The 21,090-nt window shown below is 41.1% G+C and overlaps 2 protein-coding genes across 2 annotated transcripts; both read left to right on the top strand.

Moving 5' to 3' along the window:
* The first annotated feature begins 23 nt into the window (after positions 1-23).
* Positions 24-2,440, top strand: timm21 (translocase of inner mitochondrial membrane 21). The gene is made up of 6 exons (XM_037079060.1): positions 24-576; positions 947-1,009; positions 1,153-1,250; positions 1,441-1,514; positions 1,776-1,881; positions 1,990-2,440. Exons 1-6 carry the CDS (start codon positions 291-293, stop codon positions 2,107-2,109), a joined length of 747 nt encoding a protein of 248 aa, XP_036934955.1. The 5' UTR covers positions 24-290; the 3' UTR covers positions 2,110-2,440.
* Positions 2,441-3,329: 889 nt separating this feature from the next.
* Positions 3,330-13,236, top strand: si:dkey-118j18.2. Its single transcript, XM_037079061.1, has 5 exons — positions 3,330-3,871; positions 4,142-4,241; positions 4,348-4,507; positions 8,984-9,116; positions 10,907-13,236. The coding sequence occupies exons 2-5, from the start codon at positions 4,222-4,224 to the stop codon at positions 11,125-11,127; spliced, it is 534 nt and encodes a 177-aa protein (XP_036934956.1). The 5' UTR covers positions 3,330-3,871; positions 4,142-4,221; the 3' UTR covers positions 11,128-13,236.
* The last annotated feature ends 7,854 nt before the right edge of the window (positions 13,237-21,090 follow it).

Here is a 21,090-nt window from a genome sequence, read left to right as displayed (position 1 = left end):
GACTTTGCGTGACGACATATACATGCGCCCTCTTGAGTACAAACACCACTTCACGCGACCTACCCACCAGCTCGCAGTATGTTTGCGTTGTACAGTTTATGTTCATGTATCCATGTTGTAAAATAATTCACTTTTATGTCGCCTCCGGTAGTTTTCGGTAGTATTCAAAGCGTTAGCTCGCTTACTTGAGCTTTTAACCGTACAAACACAAAGCTTAGCTTTGCTGTGCTTGCTAGCTGGCTGTGCAAGAATTCAAGTGGAGTTTAAGCTAACTCACAGAGGACACAGTCATGGCTTATGTGCAGATACTGAAAGCTCTGCAACAGACAGCCACACAGAAGTGCGTGCTCGTCCACACACACCGGACACTGTCGACAGTATCGAGACTGACCTTCCTCAGAAGAGTCGAGGCCCCTTCGCCTCTCCTCCCTGCAGTGGGCTGCTTCATTCAGGCACAGAGACGGCGAAATATCTCCCTCGACTTCAGAGCCTGGAATAAAAGCAACCCCGAAGAAAGAGACAAGTCAGTTTCCAGGTACCAGAGCGGGAGCCCGCAGCCTTCAGCTGCGCAGAAAGGTACTGACACAGATGAGCTGTGTCATATAGAAACAATAAAATAATCTCCAACTGTAAGGACAATGACATAACAGGTCTTGCATTTAATATCAAACCTAGGTGGGCTCTCTCCATATGCACAGTGGTTCAAAACGTTTTCATCATCTGTTGTTATAGTATTTTACAGAATAATAATCATGTATTTATCTTATTTATAGCCTAGTGATCGTTGAGTCCAAACACTAAATAGATTATAAGTTTAATGCAATGCAGGAGCCATAAAGGCAACGTTTATCCACTGAATACAGCAAGCACCTGTTTGCATTTGTGAAAACAGCAAACGTTTTAATCATAATTTTGCTTAATGGCTCCTAACCTCAATATATTTCAGTGAAAAATGCCGGCAGAGATTTCACCTACTTCATAGTCGTCCTCGTCGGGCTCGGAGTGACAGGTGACTAAAAGAGCTCCGAATACACACAATCACATTTAACATGTCATTTAGAATTAAATAACAATAAAGTGTGTTGCTCTGTGTGTGTGTGTGTGTGTGTGTGTGTGTGTGTGTGTGTGTGTGTGTGTGTGTGTGTGTTTCAGGTGGGCTGTTATATGTGGTGTTTCAGGAGCTGTTTTCTTCCTCGAGTCCAAATAAAATCTACGGGAAAGCATTCAACAAAGTCAGGTTAGACCCAGAGGTAAGAAGGAGATCGATTACACTGTTTATTGTGCAGTGTTATACTCAATGCACACATTTATTGTGGCAATTATTGCATGGTGTTTTATGTAGATGCATTTTATGACATTATGGGAAGTCATGTCATGCGATTCTTTAATTCTTGTTGTCTTAGAAAGCATCAAAAACATGTTTGTTACTGGAAAATGTAGGTGATTGGTGCATTTGGAGAGCCAATCAAGTGTTATGGGGAGACTACCCGTCGAGGGAGGAGGCAGCAAGTCAGGTTGGAAGATTACTACTCAGTCCAAATAAGCGTAATTTTTAATACTTGACATACATTTCTGTCCAGTGATTTCATTAGACTTTTATTCCTACGATCATTGTGCGGATTAAATAATATGACAAATCCAATCAAAAGTAATAGTGTTCATCGCCCTCTCAAGAAAAGGATTGGATAGCTTGCACAATACATAAGTATGCATCTGAGTCATGGTATTGGAGGTATTGCTGGGTTTTAATTACGTTGTGTGCGTTTCCACTGCAGTCACATGGAGTACCTGAAGGACGGACGGAAGTATATGCAGCTTAAGTTTTACATCGAAGGCTCCGAGCCCGGCCTTAAAGGAACTGTACATTCTGAGTCGAAAGAGGTTGGTGTGTGCCCTTGTAAAAAATGCAATTCTTGAATTTGATGTGGCATCCTGAAGCAGTACTACTCATGTAAGCTATCCCGGCTTTAACTTCTTGTGTCTTTACAGAATCCTGATGGGAACTATGAGTTTCGTTACATATTTGTGGACATGGACACCTACCCGAGACGGACCATCATTGTGGAAGACAACCGAAAAATAATGGACTCTGAAGTGTCACTTTACTGAAAAAGCATCGTGTTTGTTTTATTGGACAAGCAGCTGATGAAGTGCTGTTAATTTCAGTTTAATTTGCTATTAAAAACTGCTATGTTAAACATAAACAGTTTTGGGCAACAATGTGCCGGTCGGGTTTTGATGAAGAGCTTTGCAAACCGCTCTCTTTCACAGAACATGATCATTGTCTCGTGTGTTATTGGTTTATAAATCATACACGTCTGACGGATAGTTGTTTTTTTGACAAAAGACTGCAGGATGACTTCAATATTGAAATAACTGTCACCAAAGGTGTTTGTAAATTGTAATAAATACACTGTGAAATGATTCACAGGAAAAGACACATGAGACTGTTGGATGTTGTCACGCTGGTCTTTCACCTGTATTTACTTAAATGTGTGATCTGATAAGGGCATTAGCAGTTATAATAACAAACTTTTACCATTTAAAATATTGCGTCAAGTCTGCCATGATAGACATCTTGAAGATACTACAGATTCTTTGTGGTCTACATTGAAATTAGCCCAGACACATATTTCTCATGTATATTGTGATAGGTCTGCTTTTCCTTTCAGTTTACATATTTATCTTGGTCTTTGTTTACTCCAAAACTCTTTGGATGTGTTTTTGTGCTGATACACTGCATTGTGAAAGAACGACCACTAGATGGAGGCAAATAATTGAGAGAAAGGAACAACCTGACATGACCTTTGAGATCATTTTTTGATATTTTCAATTCATTTATATTTTCTAGGTATTTAAAATGGTATTTTTGAATAGCTTTTCAGTATTTCAAAGTGGTTTTAACGAACGTTAACATGTTAATTGAACGTCTGGTCTTAAATAACCAACTAAATAACTATACATATATTTTTGACATGTTGAAATTCATGTTTTTCTGAACTTGTTCCCATTTTTAACCTTTCGTCAGATGAATTTATGCCACCTTCACAGACCGACGGATTTAATCCTATGTTTAAAAGACAACTGTGAAATGCAATAACACGTGAAAGGTTGTTTTTTTTTTCAGTCGCGTCTTTTACCGGAGATGTTCTCCTCAACTTGTTAATACAATAATGAACTCAGTAACAATTGCACTGTTTATGGCAGTTTTCCTTTACGTGCCTTTTTTGGTAATAATTAAAACATCAGACATGAACCTAACGTTACCTGAGATGGGCATTTATAATTCCTATGATAATCCTATGACACAAAAGAAGCTCCGTGTTGCTTAGCTGGCCAAATGGTCACAAAAGAGCCATTACAGCGACAATGACAATTGAACTTTAAAAAAACAACAACATCCGATTAATTGTAATGATTAACGTTACGTCTGTTGTTTGAGGGGGGGAGCAGTTTACGGGAAGCACCGAGGAAGGCGATAGTCCAGTGAACACCGCCCACTGTGAAACCAAAGGCAGTATTGAGCGCACAGGGATGAGCTAAGTCAGTAAATGCTAGCTAATAAAGTCGCTTGGACTAGTTAAATTGTTTCCTTAATGTTAAGTTAACGAGTAGCAGTGACCTTGTGTATAATACCAAGGAGACATGTAGACAAAGAAGGCCAATTTATGTGGTCGTTTTGTTCGCGGCTCGGGTAAGTAGAGTAGCGACTGTTGTTGTTGTGGCCTGCTGCTACACGTTAGCCTAGCTTAACCCAGCTAGCTGTAGGCTCAGCTGGTTCCCGGAGCTCCACTCGCATCACTTCCCCGGAACGAAAGGAGACATGGCACACCTTTCCAGCTAAGAGAGAAGGTCGAGCTTTCGTCGTAAAGTGAGTACTTGTGTGTCTGTTGTTTGCGTCTCGCTAAGTTAGGTAGCTGGGTTTAGGGAGGAGCTGTCGTGCTAAACTTACCATCTGTTTTAAGTTACAGAAAGTGCTTGAAGATTGAACATTGAACCCTTAGCTTGAGTGGTGAGATGCTCTGAGCTTCTGAGTCAGCTTTACTTGTAACCTGCCTTATTGGAATTGTATTAGATAAAGTAATATTGTGATGACATTGCTCATTGGGGGAAAATACCTGAAATTGTTTCCGTTTTTCAGGGTAACTAGTGTTTTTGGCCAGGGATCAGCAAGTTCCCCAGCAATGAGAGCCTCTACTCTGTGATTGACATCTCACAAAAATGGAGCTTTACTGGTACATGTGAGTATGTCTTATATAATCTGTATTTGTAAATAGGGGATGAGTTTGAAAGTTGATGAACCTCATCCCATTCCCTATTCCTGTCCCCTCTCTCTCTCTCTTTCAGAGTTGTCATCATATTCATTATCATCAAGATATTCTTCTATGTGTGCTGGTACCGATCAAGGCAAAGGCAGCTGGCAGCCTACCTGAGCAACCCTCGCAATGCCCAGATTGTCATCGTTGGAGGAAGGGCCTACCTTCATCAGATGTGTGAGAGGCAGAGTGTAAGTGCAGACCCGAACGCAGACATGCACATAACTACTTGTAATCTAGCGGCCAACCACAGAAGCAGCTGAAGCCGCCTGAGGAGAAAGTGGAGAGTGGTCCTTTTGTAGTATCGGAGACTTGAGTTTGGTTCACTGAGCAGAGATGTTGCACTCGAGGCAGGCGCCTGTTAAACCTAATCTTTTTGTATTTGTTTGAAACTGTTTTTGGTTGCTTTAACACAAATGTTGCTGCTTAACTAAGTTGCAGTGAGTCAGTCTGAGTGAGCTTGAGGGCTAACTGCACCCTCACAAAGAGTGATGAGCAACAAATGCAGGAGGCATTACATCATCCCTACGTAGTGTGTGAGGCAGGCAGGTTTTCTGCAGAGTCTTAAAAAGTCTAAAATTTGACAATCTCAATTTAAGGCCCTAAAAAGTCTTGAATACGTCCATATTTTGCATATATGTCTTGAATTACATTTAGTTAGGTCTTAAATGTGTATGTTCATTTACCGCTTCCGTTGTCACCTTTTTTTTTGTTTTGTTTTGGGGAAATGTGTTGGTGCTCGACCCGAACTTTGCCCCGCCTCTACCATCCCGCATTCAAGTGACATTCAAACCATCTTCAGCTCAACTCCATCTTCAGTTTATTTCAACGTGGTCTTGAAAATGTCTAAAAAAGTCTTAAATTTGACTTGTTCAGACATACAGAAACCCCGGGCAGGAGGGTCAGGAGACAAAGGGGATAGCTACTGTCATTGTTTCTCTACTCGAAAGACAAGGAGTGTGATAAAGCCTTGTCACTAGAAACATGTTTTATGACCTAGAGAGTGGGTACCTGTGTTGTAGCTGGGCTAGCGGCTGTAATGTGTGTGATTCTTGATTGTGAGTGTTCTTGTCAATATACATTAAGTAATAGACTGTTGAGTATTTCTTTACAGTTAGAGAAGGACCAGAGCATTTAGCTCAAACAGACTTTCAGATTCAAGCAGACACTTGAAGACTTGGGCCATCCATGCTTGTATCTCTTCTAGACTTGACTATTACAGTGTACTTTATTCTGGATTTAGTAGGCGCGCTATTCACAGGCTGTAGTTGATAATACCCTGCTAGCTTTTAATATGCACAGGAAAAGCTGCCACATCACCAGCTACACCTTGCTGGCCCACAGGCTGTGTGTTTTAGAATTGATTATGAGAGTTTACTTAAAATGGTAAATGGGCTGTACTTTGAAAGCACTTCACTAGTCTTTGTGACAACTCAAAGTGCTTTTCAACACCAGGAAATTAGAGTTCAGTAACTTGCCCAATTATACTTAGACATGTAGACCAGGAATCAAACCACCAACCTTTCATTTGGACAGCTTGGCCCCTGCTTGAATATGTGATCTGCTAACTCCCTATGAACCTGATGACTGCTCAAGGTTCTCTGGCAGGTCCCTACAAATGGGCTAATGGTACTAACTTTGTTTTTAAAAGGTCCTACGTCTATAAGTTTATAATTAATGCCATTATTATACAAATGATTTTTAGCAGAAAAAGGAGCTTTTTACGCACAGTTTAAATTGTACTGGAATAACATTATATGCAAGTAAGAATCCGTGCAATTATGGGCACAGTAGAAAAAAATGTTTGCGTAATCTTCTTTAACTACTTTAGCTTGTTTTTTGGCCAAGCGGCAGCACCGACACACTGGAACTAGAGCGTTGTAAAGCAAAGTTTGGTTTCTCAGAACTGCATGCAGGCCAGGAGTAAGAGAAAGTCAAATAAGGTCACAGCAGTAGTGTTACATTTTTGCAGAGGAGTTGTTTGTTCTTTTCGAGTGGGCATGTGGTTTTCAGCCAGTCAGCTTTCACTTACGTCTCACTTTCAGTGATGCGCTGAGCGGTCGGGTGGATGTGCATTTATAGGTTCGAGCTTGTGGTTTGCAAGTACAATTACACGTAAAGTTTTCTGTTAAGTTTCTGACATCAGAGGTCTGGCAGTGCAGATCACAGCCATGATATTGGTTGAGAAGTTGAGAAGTTGGAGAGTTACAGTGAATGTGTGATTGGGTGCCTTTTTTTTTTTTTCTTTAACAAGTTTGTAAAATTTCAACCATGTCTGTGAGATTCTTTTGTGCAAATATCACGAGAGAAGACACAGGCGGGAAGGCAGGAGAACACTGATGTACAGGCAGCATATGCCTCTTCATAGGTCTTACTAATCCTCTACATTTGGGGTTTTTTTGTTGTTGTTACTATCTCTTGTCTAATGGAAGTCATAAGAGATGTCGTATAGTCTCTGATAAGGTTTTATTTGCAATAGATGTTGATGTAGTTTATCTGGTCTGCCATTTTAAGAGTCATTTGATCACTGGAGTGACCTTGACATTTGTCTCGTTTTGTGAATTCCTTTTTACCGGCGGGTGCTTTTCAGACATGGTTTTATATTCGCGTCGATGTTTTCAGGGATAGGTCTAGAATAGTAATACCTTTCCTCAACATCAAGTTTGCACAGCCTTTTCATGATCGTCAGGTTTCCCCCTCGAGCCTTTCTCCTTAGCTGCCTCTCTAAAACACCTGGAAGCAATCTCCATGATTCAGAACGTTCCTAAAATATGCTCCGTGAATCATATGAAACAGGTTTCCAACTTGTCCACTTGTCCATTTCTTAGTAGTTTATTTCAAAAGATGCTGCATAAATGACTGCTGTATTTTTCTCGGAATGATTCATCAAAAGCGTAGTCATTTCCTGTAAATCTTGATACTGGCCCGTCTTTTGAGCTGTTTTTCATTGTGGCAGAGGCACAGACTCTGATATTTTTAGCATTGTTTGGATTATTTACGTAAGAGGAAATGCCCCAGTTATAGAAAAAACAAATGAAGCAGTTAAAACTGAGAGATTCCTGAACTACTGACCTTGGGTTTTCCCAGGCAACTTATAACATCCTGTGTGCTATCTGAAATATTTGTCTGATTTGAGGGCAAGTATGAGCGCTATTCTTCAAGTCTTATCAGACTTGCGTATACTGGCTAATTTCATGTTCAGTTTCACCCCACAAGCCCTCCTACCTCCCTCTTGTGCCGCAGCTCTTCCATTTGCTCTACATCCTTCTTGTTTCGCCTCTTCCGTTTTTTTTTCGGCTTCTCTTCCTTTCTTCTCCCCCCCTTGTTCCGTCTGCCCTCTCTGGTGTATAATGTTCCCTGTTTAGATTTTAATGGAATGTGCAGCAGGGAGGCCCCACAGTCATCCATAACCCGGCACCCTGAAAGTTTTCTGGAGAGACGCCAGGACGACTCGAGTCCTGGGCTTAAATGAATCAAACAGAGTAGGGGCAAGAAAGTCTTGATGTAGTATCACTCTCAAACTTGGACAATCTTGTTCACAGCTTAACTGAAAAGTGAAGAGGAAAAACTTTTGATACATGCAGGCCATGGAGAGAGATTGAAGAGTTTAATAGTTTGCAGATTATTTGATTATTGATTTGTTTTTGTCCAGTTCTTTAAGATTACAGAAATTGTGGTGATTCTTCCCCATGCTGGAGAGATGCGACTGCTCACTTGGCCACCAAGGGTTCCAATTTGATTGGGCAAAAATGTGTTGCAATAATTATGTGACTCTGTAGATCATTATAGGTGATTTCTGCAGTAATAACCTTGAGCGGGCCAGGATCTGTCCGTGCTCCATCTGTCCTCATAATTCTCTATCACGCCCACAACAACAGGATGGCAGTTTTGCGGTCACCTAAGACCATCAGCCAATCATTGCCTGCTGTTGATGTTCCTTCTTCCTGTAACTGTGGCGATTAGCTTGCTAATATGGTTGAAATCATTCAGAGCATCTTCAGAGCAGGAAGAGGGGTTACAGGAGCCTTTAACAGGTCATTTGATAAAACTGACAGGGGCTAATATACTGAAGTATATCACAGAAAAAATATTAACAGCGGTTGTCACAGCCTGGTGAAATGTACACAGCCACCGCCTGTTTATGTGAGCCCAGGCAGACGTCTTTATGGGCAGTTAACGCGGGTCACAGGGTTTGGGGTGAAAACGTTCCATCCTGGTCAGCCTGATGTTAAAAAACCACCCAATGTTTCAAACACAGAAAAAAATATATATACCTGAAGCATGTCACACCTTCTGCATTTCATCCCTCTCCAAGAAGGATGTCTTCCTGTTTGTTTAGTGATGTTTGTGCTTCAGACTCAGTCAGTCTTGGCCTGGAGGAGAAGAGTTTAATGAGGTAAGCTCTTTGGAGGAGCGAATGTGTAAATCCAATATTGTCAGAACCAGCAGCAGCGTCCTCTCTAGAGATGAGCACAGGCAAACCAGCTGACTGAGTATCCTCACAGTGGAAGCAGTCTTACATGGGAATTGTTGGCTTTAGCTAACAGACTAAATGACTGCCGCAGCATCATCTTTTCGCTGCCTGTGTGTAAATGTATTGACACCTTTATTAGTGCTTCTGCTTCTTCTGTGCATGTCATTGACTCTCTGTTTCCTTTCCCTTGTAGCAAACCTCTGTCTGGCCAAGCTGGTATGGTGTTCAAGATGACCTGTCAATAGAAGAGCCCTCTACAGCTCTGCCACCAGCTGCATCCTACTCCCACTTGGACATGCCACCACCATATGAGGCAGTCTCTGGAGGTAGCACGCACACACACACAAACACACACTCTTAAACACAACACTGTACTATGAGTCTGCTGCCCCCTCATTTACCCAACATCTGATGTCAACCCAGAAAAGCTACTTCCTCCTTGGTGTTTCCCCTTCTACGTCTCTATTCATAATTTCCTGTGAGCTACAAGGCCCTTAGCTGCTATCCACCACAATTTCTCATTTACAACTTTAAAATGTGAATGTAGTCTTGAAATGTGAATTTTCAAATGTCTTAACAGTGGAGAATATTAACGTGTGCATAATATAGGTTATGGTGGCAACATCTTAACTTATTTGGCATTTTTCCCAATGGACATATTGGCCGGTGATATTTACGTTGGCAACAACATGTGATAATGGTGGATAAGTTAGAACTGTTGTGACATAAACTGGCCACTTTCATCATGACTCCTCCAGAATCAGTGCAATGATTGCCAGTTTGGAAATTCATATGTTCTTACTGATTTTAGGGGCCACTGCCAAGAAATAAAGACCAGATGGAGTCTGCAATTGCTACTCCAGAATACATTACTTATATCTGTAAACTAGTCTCTGGTGATTATAATGAGCTCATGCAAATAGCCTCAAATAGAGTCCTTTGTTAGCCTGAAGTGTACTTTTTAAGTACACTGTGTCATCACTCTCTGAATAAGTATGAAACCAACAGCTTGACGGTTTTCTCTGTTGAGTTGTAATGAAGAGTTGACTCTTTCTGTTGTAGCTGTGCTGCCAGAAGCAAAGCCACTAAATGGTAACCATTGTAGTCTAACTCTCTTAGCTAAGAGGGGTTCAAGTATTTGGCTTAATTCTGGTACGTTGATAGCATTCAGATCTCTACTACTGGTTGAGTTACTTTACTCTTTGGTTCCCATGTTATGTCTCTCTTAAGTCACTCGAATGTTCCCCTTTCTTCAGTCATATCTAAAGAAGAGTAAACCATCCAAGTGCTCTCATCATACTCAAATGTTTGGTCTCTCAGTATATCATTTTGAGTTTGTGAAAAGAGTACACAAGTCAGGCCAGGCACTTGTTGTAGTCTTTGTATCAAGTTTCACTCTGCTCTTTTTGCAAATAGCATCCCATCTGATCTGAAGTGCTCATTCATCTGACAGCAGGATGTGGTTATAGCGGGTGGAAGTAGAGACATTTCAGCACTAATTGTATTACTTGATGTTGCTTTGCAACCTCATTTTCTCCCCCACGTACAGTTTGATCTTTTTTTCCATAAAGGATACCACATGAGAGAGATCAGGTGTCTCTGGTCTTGCTGTAATAGAACTACTTGTACATGAACTGTAGGTCTGTAGGTCTTGCAGCCATACAGCGTTGTTCACATTAACACAGCTGGAACTAAAGGATTTTGACTTTTTAAAATTTCCATCTTTAAAAAGTAACTCAAACTAAAATAAATAAAATAAATAATTTGAGTTGACAACTATTCAGTGAACTGCTTCAGCTCTACTTATTTACGCTGATGTCCACGTCTGCACATGCACAGTTTGTCATGTGAAGCAGCTCATGTTGGTCATTTGCTGAATGCAGCTATGGGAGAAACTGTGTGCATGTGTTTTGATGCATTGGATCTCCTCACTAAGGCGCACAAGGCAGAATCACTGTCTCATAAAGATTTAGATTTGCAGGAAGGGGTCGAGGTTGTAATCTTATTTTGATAAATCATGCAACCTATTTGTTGAAGCTAATGTGACCCAGTTCTTTTATTTTATTTTTTTATTTTTTTAAGATCAACTGACCTGTTGTCTCATGTTTCCTTTCAGAGGACGATCTGAAGCCGCCTCCATATAGCGAGTGTGCACATGGTGACGAGGCCGCCGCTCCCCGTCCCTCCCCTCACACTCCTCTCATTTCTGAGGGAGGGGACTCCATTAGTGTGAGCGAAGCCCCGCCCCCTTACACGGCCTCTCCCCCAATGACAGTCAGCCACCAAGACGGCCCCGTGAGCCACTGCGAGTCGCGGGTGGAGAACAGGTCCACCTAATCAATCCCCGATGCCAGTTTTGCCTTTTCCATGCACTGCCTTCTTACATTCAACCTCAGTGATCGTTGCCAGCCTAACTCTCATCACATGAGAGCAGATGTTTATTTGGATGCAAGTGTGTGCGTGTGTGTGTATGAGTGTGTGTGTTTGGTGGTTTTTAAAACTAAGTTGTTTTTCTACTTTGTATTGTTTTCAAGAAAAAAATAGAAGAGGTCATCTGATGAGTTGGCAATAACAGATGAAGATCAGCAAGCCTGTGTGCCTCATAAGCTGCCTGTCAGCTAGGACGAGGATAACAGCACTGACCTCTAAGCTCAGAGGCAGTTGGCGAGATACAGATAAGCAGAGAGAAAGATACCTTAAAAGGTGTTCTGTTTGTTTGTCCAAGGCCACTTCCTGTCACAGATCTAAAACAATTTCCTCATCATGGCAGCGCAATTAGGGAAATGAGTAGACTGACAGCATTAAGTTCCTGCTTCTGTGGTACATTACACTGCGGACATTACTTCCTCTGTGTGTGTCTGTCTATAGACATTGTTCTCAAAACGGTAATTCAATAACAGTCGATGCTGGAAATTTTCAATCAGTCTAATTCAATTTTCTGGCAATTTGCTGCATACGTGTGCATATTGAATAAATGTCTTTTGACTTTGTCGATCTATTGCTTTCAATACTTCATTAATGCTGCACATGTATTATAGGAACACAACGTATGCTGATGGGGAACTATCTGATAATGAATGCTCTAATTGTTTAGAGTAATGGCCTCATTTGCATAGCTGGCTCTGTTTTTAATATATCACAGTGATTAAAGCGGCACATTTATGCAATTCAGGCACCTATTAGATCTGTGAATGGAAGTGAGCGAGGACGAGCCAGTGAGATAAACGAACGATTCAAAGCAGTCGACAAGAGGCTGTTTTTTTGTGTGCGTGTATGTCATCACCTCTACTGCTGCGTTCTGTCTGCGACAGCTTCACGTGGGCACCTGTAAGCCAGAAAAGTGTGTGTGCAAACAGTGTAAACACAAGTTTTGTTGTCGAATCGGATAAAAGGTCCTCAGAAGTGTCGCACAAGTTGTGCTTTGTACGTTAACACGTATGAAAACAGATGTGCTGTAGTTGTAGATCCATCTGTAAGATAACCAGATTTGGTGTTACAAATTGTAATTTTGAGCTAAAGTCGTGAATTGCGGAAAAACATTATCAGATTTAAAAATGTGTAACAATCGTGGATAAAGATACACATGACTGAGCTAAGGCTTAAAACATTTCATGGAACAGAGCTTAAGGCTGACTTACTTTTTAAGAAGTTATCAACAAAACTCAGTTATTACTTTTCTTCATGGTGTTGCAAAATGACAACTAACCAAAAATGTTTTTAACAACCACTTGTGTTCTCTTTGTTCCTTGTGATCTTCATGTTGATCTACCACAGGCTGGTAGAGGTCCACAAACTGTCCACAAACTGCGCGTTTTTCGTTGGTATTTCCTGGTATTCCGTTGCTTTCAAAACATTATTACTGTGCCTTTTTTTGCTTTTTTGACACTGCATTTCAGATAATCTGTTGATGATACTGTTAGGAGGTGCTGAAAATGATCCACCTCCCGTGTTTGTTTCCGCAACAATATAATCAGTGTACAGACTGAACAATTACAAAAAAATAATGATGATAATAAGAGAAAGTAAAACAAATGTAATGCTGTATAAATGTATTTTGGGACTTTTGGGAAAAGTGCATAAAGTGTGTTTTAATGATAATCCCTCGTATTGTGATGACAAATCGTGGAGCGTCCGTCACTGATGCCTTTTGAAAACCCTTTTCTATGTATGCAACGCGAAGCTGCAGTGTACAAACATGAACTCTGAACTCTGGTTGACATCACTAACGTAGCAGCAGCAGCATGATGACTATCTACCTAAACCATAGCGTTACAGGCTCCTACTGTAACATACGTCCTGTTTGTTGATTTCATGTTAATTCCCACGGTTGTTGGTGTCAGATCTCTCCAGTCAGTAGCTTTGTGAGTTTAGGGAAATTTAATTTCTTTTTTTTTCTTTCTGTTTCGGGGAAAAATGGTCTTCTGTATTAAACTGTTGTTTATAATCTTTCTGGTGTTGTTCTTGTATAACCTACGTCTTAACAGTGTTCCTGCACTGCAGAGGAACAATAGCTGCTCTGTGTTTCCAAAGTAGTCTTAATTTACTTATTATCACACTCTTACCAGACATTCCAGATGATTTGTTTCTGCTGTTGATGTTATTTTGGGGGGGGTGTACAAATTCTATTTTTAGCAGATATCTGGCCTTTTAAAGGTGTTTTTGGTCTCTAGTGTGTGCTGCCCCTAAAAGATTGGATCTTGCATTTCCCATAATGCAACTCAACTGCATATTTCATTATAGCACTCCTGCTTCCAAAATGACGACTTGTGCTGTATTCCGAATTGGATACTTTTTACTTTTACTACATACTGCAGCTTCCCATAAAAGTACATGTATACAATTGGGGCATACTACTTCGTCATGAGAGTGTGCCCTGAACATTGACCCTCTCGCTCCTTTACCCACAGCATCCTCAGCAAGAAAGTTTGGAGTGCGAAGATCATACTGCACCCACTTAAATGTCCTCTCATCTCTCATCCTGTAAAACGAGCAGAAATGTGTTAGTTATCTGTCAAATGTTTGTGCTCTCTCACCTTTGCTCATAATCGCATGACACACCATGATGTAGAATAGCCAGAAAAGCTTGCTGGCTTGCATACTGCAAAACAGTATCAGATGTAGTAGGACTTCGTGGTTGTTACACTGCATTTCACATACTCCTAATTTGGACATACTATTAAGTATTTTTCTGACACACTAACTAGTAGGTTAGTATGATTAGTTGGGGGTTTGTAGGGTCAGTCCAAGCTCACATCGAGTTAACCCTGATGACGGGGTGATTTCCCCAAACCTTGGGGATTTCCCCTCCTCCCTTTACAAGGCACCAGCTATTTAAACTAACTGTTCTGGATCAGCTTCATTGGTTGATATACTGATTAAGAATGCGTGCACAGTACCTACTGACTACATTCAGAATGCCCTTATTGTAAGATGAGTGTACGACGAAATCACAGGATATAGAATAAAAACAATACATTACATATGGAAATATAAATATGAAAAGTAAGTATAAAAAGTGAAGTACACACAATACATTTGAATTTTCAGTGTTCTTACAGTTGGAAGAAACATTTTCTGGATGCTAGATAAAAAAGAGACACGCCTAAGAAACAACAAAGCAGAACCAAGATGGGAAAAACAAGCATTGAATTGTGATGTTAATGCGAGTAGGGAAAAACAGATTTGTAAATAGAATATATACGGTGTGTAAACAGCAATAATAAACGACAAGCAACTCTGACGGTTTGTAAGTTGTAAACAAGAATACATTAGTGCAAGGGTGCTGAGTGCCATAAATACAAATATGGAATAAATACTGAATTATTAATGCAATCATCTGTATTCTTGAAGGAAGTGGTAATATGTAGGATACACACAGTCATGTGATGTAATATAGTATGTAATTATATTCACTAAAGTACTGTACTTAAGTAGGCTATGAAGCCTTAGATACCTGTATTATTTACTGTATTATTGTACTTACTCCACTGCATTATTCTAATAGATTTCGTTACTAGTTACACATTTTTAAATGTATTTATTTTTGTGGTTATTAAACACACAGCACCAAAAATCTGGAAAAAGCTGAATATGAGATCCAATAATCGGTCGAACCGATACAGTTCACACATACGTTCACACGTACGTTTATCACCAACATGACTTGAATTGTGGTATACAGTAAAATCAGATACTGTAGCTTCCGGCTACTTGTACAACACTGTATATACATGTGTACATATACAGTATATTAAGGATCAAACGGGGTGTTTTTTTCCAACCACCAACTGTGACATTCATTTCAAGTTCTATCTTGGTTCCTGCAGACGACATGGTGAATCTTGTAGATTCTGAGTTGTGGCTTTCAGTCTGTCACACAGGAAGTCAGGAAGTCCCCATCTTTTTCTCTATTCGGATTTCACCCAGCCTAAGCTGCTGTGATTTTGTTTCATGCAGGGTCATTTTTAAAATAGTACAGTGTGTAAACATGCAAAATGGACTGGAAATTTGAAATATGTCATCAAACGGCTAAAGGAAATGAAAGGTTCTCTGGCAGTTTAATCCACACTGACTCTGCTGGGGTTAGCACGAGGCCTCTGCAGTGTGTTGTTACCAAAATCAAGCGAGCAGCTCCAAAAGTTACAGCCCTTTTGGGGTGAAAAGAGGCGACTTTATGTCAAAAAGCCTGTAACTTTGGACGACACTTCATTGTCCAACTCAGACTGCTGAAGCCTCACATTACCTTTGGATCGACCTAATTATCTTAATTCAATCTCCCACCTGTTATCAGAATCCCTTTAGGAACTGATCCCTTCACAACTTGTGTGGGCTCCAGGGATGATTACAGTGAAATCAACAAGGAGCTTGTGCTTAAAGCAAAACCCGAGACGTGCCACTAGAGTGCAGTATTGCACCGACGATGATCCCTCTGATCAGCCTGCACCTGTTGCTGAGCCCTGAGACGGGAGCCAGACACAAGAAGTGCTGTTGGTATCACATCAGTGCAGATTGATGTCTTTTATCGCACATTCCTGCGACGGGGAACAGCATCGGACGCTTGCTCCAAAGTGTTACGCTTTAGAGATGGAACAAAAAATAATTGGGCTCGATCGAGATCAATTGTGGGGCCCTCTTGTGGAATGTACAGCGAGAGTAGATACTCAAGGACGTCCATTTTTCATATCTTAGCCTCTCAGCTGCTGCATCGCCCGGCTGCATACAGATGAGGCCGAGCTGGAGCCACTCACACTGTGCATACACTTGATGATGGGGCTTTTTGGTGGGGGGGGCGGGGGGGTTAAGCGAAATATTAAATGTGAGGGGACAAGAAGACGATGGAGCCACAGACGAACAGTAAATAAATGTGAAACCTCTCTCATGCCTCATACATATATATATTTACTTGCACGCTTTATAGATTATTTATTGTTTTGTGGCTGTTATTCAGATATCACTTTGAACATTGATATGGAGGCAATCCATCACCAGCAAAGTGTTTTAATCATTGATTCATGTGTGAGAGTCTATCTGGAGTCAGTGTTGGTATAGTGAGATAAGCAGTCTGTGCCTGTCACCCCTCTATGCAGTGCTCTCCTCTACTAGCTTTGAGTAATTGATGCTTTCAGGGGAAATATTTGCATTTTGGAAAAAAAAACAGGCAACTATCCATCACGTAAAACTGCTTTACTAATCATTGCATCTCGGCATAAACAGCTGTATAATAGATACAACACTCTCCTCAAGGATGTTCACTGAACCTCCCCCATCTCGAGATGATCGAGGTCTTCAAGGCCGGTTGAGAATCAGAAGCGACGGCTCAATTACCCTCCGTTGTCTTGTCAAAGATGTATTGCGCTCTCAAGAGCCTCTCACAGACGATGGGCCTTTTTTTTTTGTTCTCGCATGCATACATTCTGGCATGGGTGAGGATGGATAACGTGTCAGAAAAAATAAAAATGATACCTCTGTTAACTGATTCCCTCCTCCTCAAAGTCATTTCAGACAAGGATGCCCATCACCGGCCGGACCAAAGGTGTTATTTTACACCGTTTTAAATGTTTTATCTTGCGGCACATTCATATTACAAGGACAGTATAACATGACAACACGCCACAGAGGGAACGTTAATGAGTTTTTTCAGGTCATTTAACTGCTAATAGATTTCCTCTTTTTCTCCATCCGAACACCTTCATCAATTTCTCTCCTGTGTCTTATTTTAACTTGTCAGAGTGGTTCAGGGTGATGCAGTCAAATATCCAATTAATTACAGTTTGTAATGTGTATTCAGAGAATATAAAACAATAATAAATAGGAAGTGCTCCCATTGTCATTATATATCAATATCCGAGCGTACCCGATAAGCTTCAGTTCTTCAGCAGCCCCTCCGGCAAATGTTTTTTTTTTTTTTTTTTTTTTTAAACCACATCATGTTATTATGTGGTTATAAGTGCTGAAACGTTAACATCTGCTCATGTGTTGTTGAAGATAACAAACCTCAGAGTGAATATTGCAGGAGTGTGACATCTCTGTCCACGGTTTTCTCTCTCATCCGGTGCAGAGAGCTTCCAGATCAGGTTGTAGACAAAAATACAAGATGTATTTGTGTCAGTGTTTCAGCATGTTTCCAGCTGTCCCTCATTTTGACTGTAAGCTTTGGCATTTCAGTGGCACAGAAAACCAAGAAAATGCAAGTGTAAAAGTAAAAATACACATGAAAGGAAGTCAGAACAGTTATTCGGGCACTGCTTTCGGTACATTTTGACTTGAATTGTTTATTTCACAAATAAAAGAGGCACTTCCTGTTTTATTTTGTGAACTATGTGCCATGATTTCTGTCCACTTCCAGTCTTTGTCTGTTTTCCTGCCCCTTTTTCCTGTGCACACCTGTGTTTTGCTTGTTTATTTGCCCATGCGTGTCTGTGTTTTCACTTTGCTCTTTGTTGATTTGTGTACCCTGCGTCTCCTTTGTTCCTCGGGCCTCCTGGTTTGTCCCCATTTTTTCTTTGACTTTCCTTTGCCTACTTTTTGTTTATAGCATTTTGGATTCTGCACTTCAGCTTATCATGAAAGCTGGCTTTTTGTTTTTTAAGCTGCCAGCCTCTGTCTGTATGTGGATCCTTTTTGATATTTTTTAACGATATTGTACTTTTTACTCAACTACATTTATTTAACAGGTGTAGTTAAACCGACTTTACAATAACATGTATGTCATGATAAGTGTATAAGATACAATGTCAATGATTAAACCATTGGTTACAAAACACAGTGCTTTGATTTGCATTCTTGTCACGTTGTGGTTGTTTAGGAGTTGTTAGCAGTTTCACCAAAGAACAAAGACATTTCTTCTCCGAACTTCTGAGATGTTTCAACCGTATGAAGCCAATAGAGGTAAAACACACACAAAAAAGCAAAACTTCAGTGAACACTCCGAACAATGAATACAAATTTCTTTATCAGAACTTTCCCCTCCCTTTCATGAATCATCTCATGACCCTGCAGATTTATCTCGTGACCCCGATCCTCAGGTTGGGAACCACTGGACAGAGCGAACAAACTGAATAGAAAGCAGGTGAAACAAGCTCCACTCCCAGCGGTCACAGGGGACGTTTAACTGCACGACCAGTACTTTTACTTTTAATACTTAAAGCACATTTAGCCGACAGATCTGCTGCATATTCTCTTCATTCAGGCCCTTTTGTTTTGTTAGTGCTTTTACTTGAAGGTGCAATGTGTAAGAATATGCTGTCAGTCGAAATTCATCCTCCAAACAGACAGGGGGCAGTAACTGCTCACTGCTCCTAACCGTAGCTGTTGTTAGTTAGCAGTGTTGCTATTCACACTGCTTGCACGGGTGCTCCGGATGAGGAGGGACTGCAGCTAGCCAGCTAGCATTCTAACTTGAGTAGATATCTCTGCAACACAAGACACATCATCAGGTGTCCAGTACCTCAACATTTGTTCTGATATGTCCCAGGATTATACATGGGCAATTATCTAACTGTGTCTCATTAGTTAATTGATGCCAAATACTGGATTGTCCCCCAGCACATGTGTGTTAATTGAGCCAGAGGGCGAGCTTCCTTCATGCATCTGAGAGTCAGTGGTTATCTCAAAAAAAACACAAACACAAACATCTGAAGTGTAATAGGAGCAAACAGACCTACTTCCTGGAACTGCATTGACCCTCATTAAAACTAATGGAAGCGTGACTCCTCAGGTGAATGTTTTCACCTGCTGTATGACTAATGAGGCACTAGAGGAAGTTCAGTCCGGAAGCTTGGGCCTTTGTCACGCTCACCATCCTGTTATTCAGTCCTCTCATGCACACTCACTCAGTTATCTCTGGCTGTCCATTAACTCCAGCCGTTCAATTCAGCCACTCACATCTATACAACGTCACACAGTGGCACAACTTCACCGTTCACCTATCAACTTGCAGTTATATCTTTAAATATAATCCTCTATATGCCTTTAGTTCATTTGTGCTGCTGTTTTGATCTTCCCCATCACAGTCCCCATGTCTTCGCGTATTCACTCACCATCAGTTGTCCGTCTTGATCACAAAATTGGGGGAGTAAGTGAGAATATGTAAGAAATACATAGCTACTGTTAGCTGGTTAGCTCAGTTAGCAGTGCATTCAGCTGGACTAACAGGCGAGTGTTTGTGTTTACACCACTTACACAGCAGCTTTGTACCAAGGTTTTCAGGCAGAGGGCTAGCTGGTTAGCATGCTACTTCAGTAGTTTTCTCACACAATACATAGCCATCTTTGACAAAACGTCACAACTATTCTGTCTTCACATGCTGCTGATAAATTTGGTGCATTTTTGAAAGTTGAACTAAAAATAAAATGCGTACATATTGCACAATTAAACTACAGGATTTGCGCATTTATCCACCGCTGATGACAACAATCATTCTAGGCTGTCAACCTTTGTGGTCGCCTTAATTGTCCTACATTTCCTCAATTATTATTTATTATCATTAAGAAAGCACTGATTGGTAAAGAGATGGTGTTCACTGATTGTCATGTTACATGAGGGAGATGGATGCAGATTCAAAGAGAGAGAGTCAGAGTATATTTTCTCTTCAGTTAGAGGACTGAGTGTGTGGCTTGCCTCACACAGTGTTTTATTTATTTATTTATTTTTTTCAAACACTGCCATCCATACTGGCTGTCATCAACATCAAGTGTCAACAGCATGATAAGCAGGTTCATCAGTTCTCCTTGGCCTGCCACTATAGATATAATCTAGAGGGCAGGGACACGGCTGCTGTTGTGTCTGTGTGATGACAGGATAAGTGAGGATGTCTGAATGTCAGGAGGGGACGATGAGCACCTGGCGCACGCAGGCCCGTGTCTGAGCAGTATGATTTGGCAGTGAATTTTCATTTTAGGACATACTCATGGATGGTTTTGCTCAGGACCTGTTCCTTCGCGTCCCCCGGTGCTGATTGTCGTCCAAGGGAGCAGCCGCATCTTCCAGGAAGGTAATTTGTTGGTCACTGGAGTCAATACATTTTGCATTTTTAATCCCAGGAAATGTCTCCAAACGGGAAGTTGTCATCCAGGCAAGTGAGTTTGTGACTTATATCCACCACCACTCGCCGAATCTGAATGATGAAAATTACAAACTCCTCCTGGAGGACCTGCCGCTCGCCTCGGCGTTGGCCTGTGAAGCAAAGCATTCATCTGTCCCGCTGGTGCTCCTTCAGCGCTGTCAAGTAAAAACCAGCTGAGAGCTGGCGCAGAAACAGTTTGGAAAGACTTGCAGAAAAAATGTGGTAATTCTTATCTGGATTCAGCGTTCCAAAGTGTTGCGTTTGCCCTTCAGCGTATTGAGTTTTTGACGTGACGTGCATTGCTGACTTTTTTTGAGGGGAAAAAAAAAAAAACTGCCATGAGTCGACGGAGTGTGTCAGCTGCCTGCAAACAGTGTCTCTCGGCTTGTGCAGTTTGTAGAGAAACTTCAAAGGGCTCAGGTGCAGACCAGAGTGAGTTTTTTTTCTTTTTCTTTTTTCTGGGAGCTGTCAATACAGCAGACAAAGACCACAGAAGATACGTGATGTGCAGGAAGCTAGAGAGGTGGTGAGGAAAAAAAAACAGCAGCGAATCCCTGAGAACGGCCCAAGTCCTGCCGACCTCTGACCTTATGCTAATTTCCTAATTTTACCTGTTGGGCCTCGTTTTACTCACACGCTGTCCCGCACAACAACTCCTAAGTTGTGTCGTTAGAAAAAAAAAAAAAGAAAGAAAAAAAAAAAAGACGCCTCCTGTCTGGCGCCCAGAGGAACTGAGT

Source organism: Acanthopagrus latus, chromosome 19 (genome assembly GCF_904848185.1).
Source record: "Acanthopagrus latus isolate v.2019 chromosome 19, fAcaLat1.1, whole genome shotgun sequence".
Lineage (NCBI taxonomy): Eukaryota > Metazoa > Chordata > Actinopteri > Spariformes > Sparidae > Acanthopagrus > Acanthopagrus latus.
Note: the sequence above shows the minus strand (reverse complement) of the source record. Positions and strands in the feature narration are given on the sequence as shown.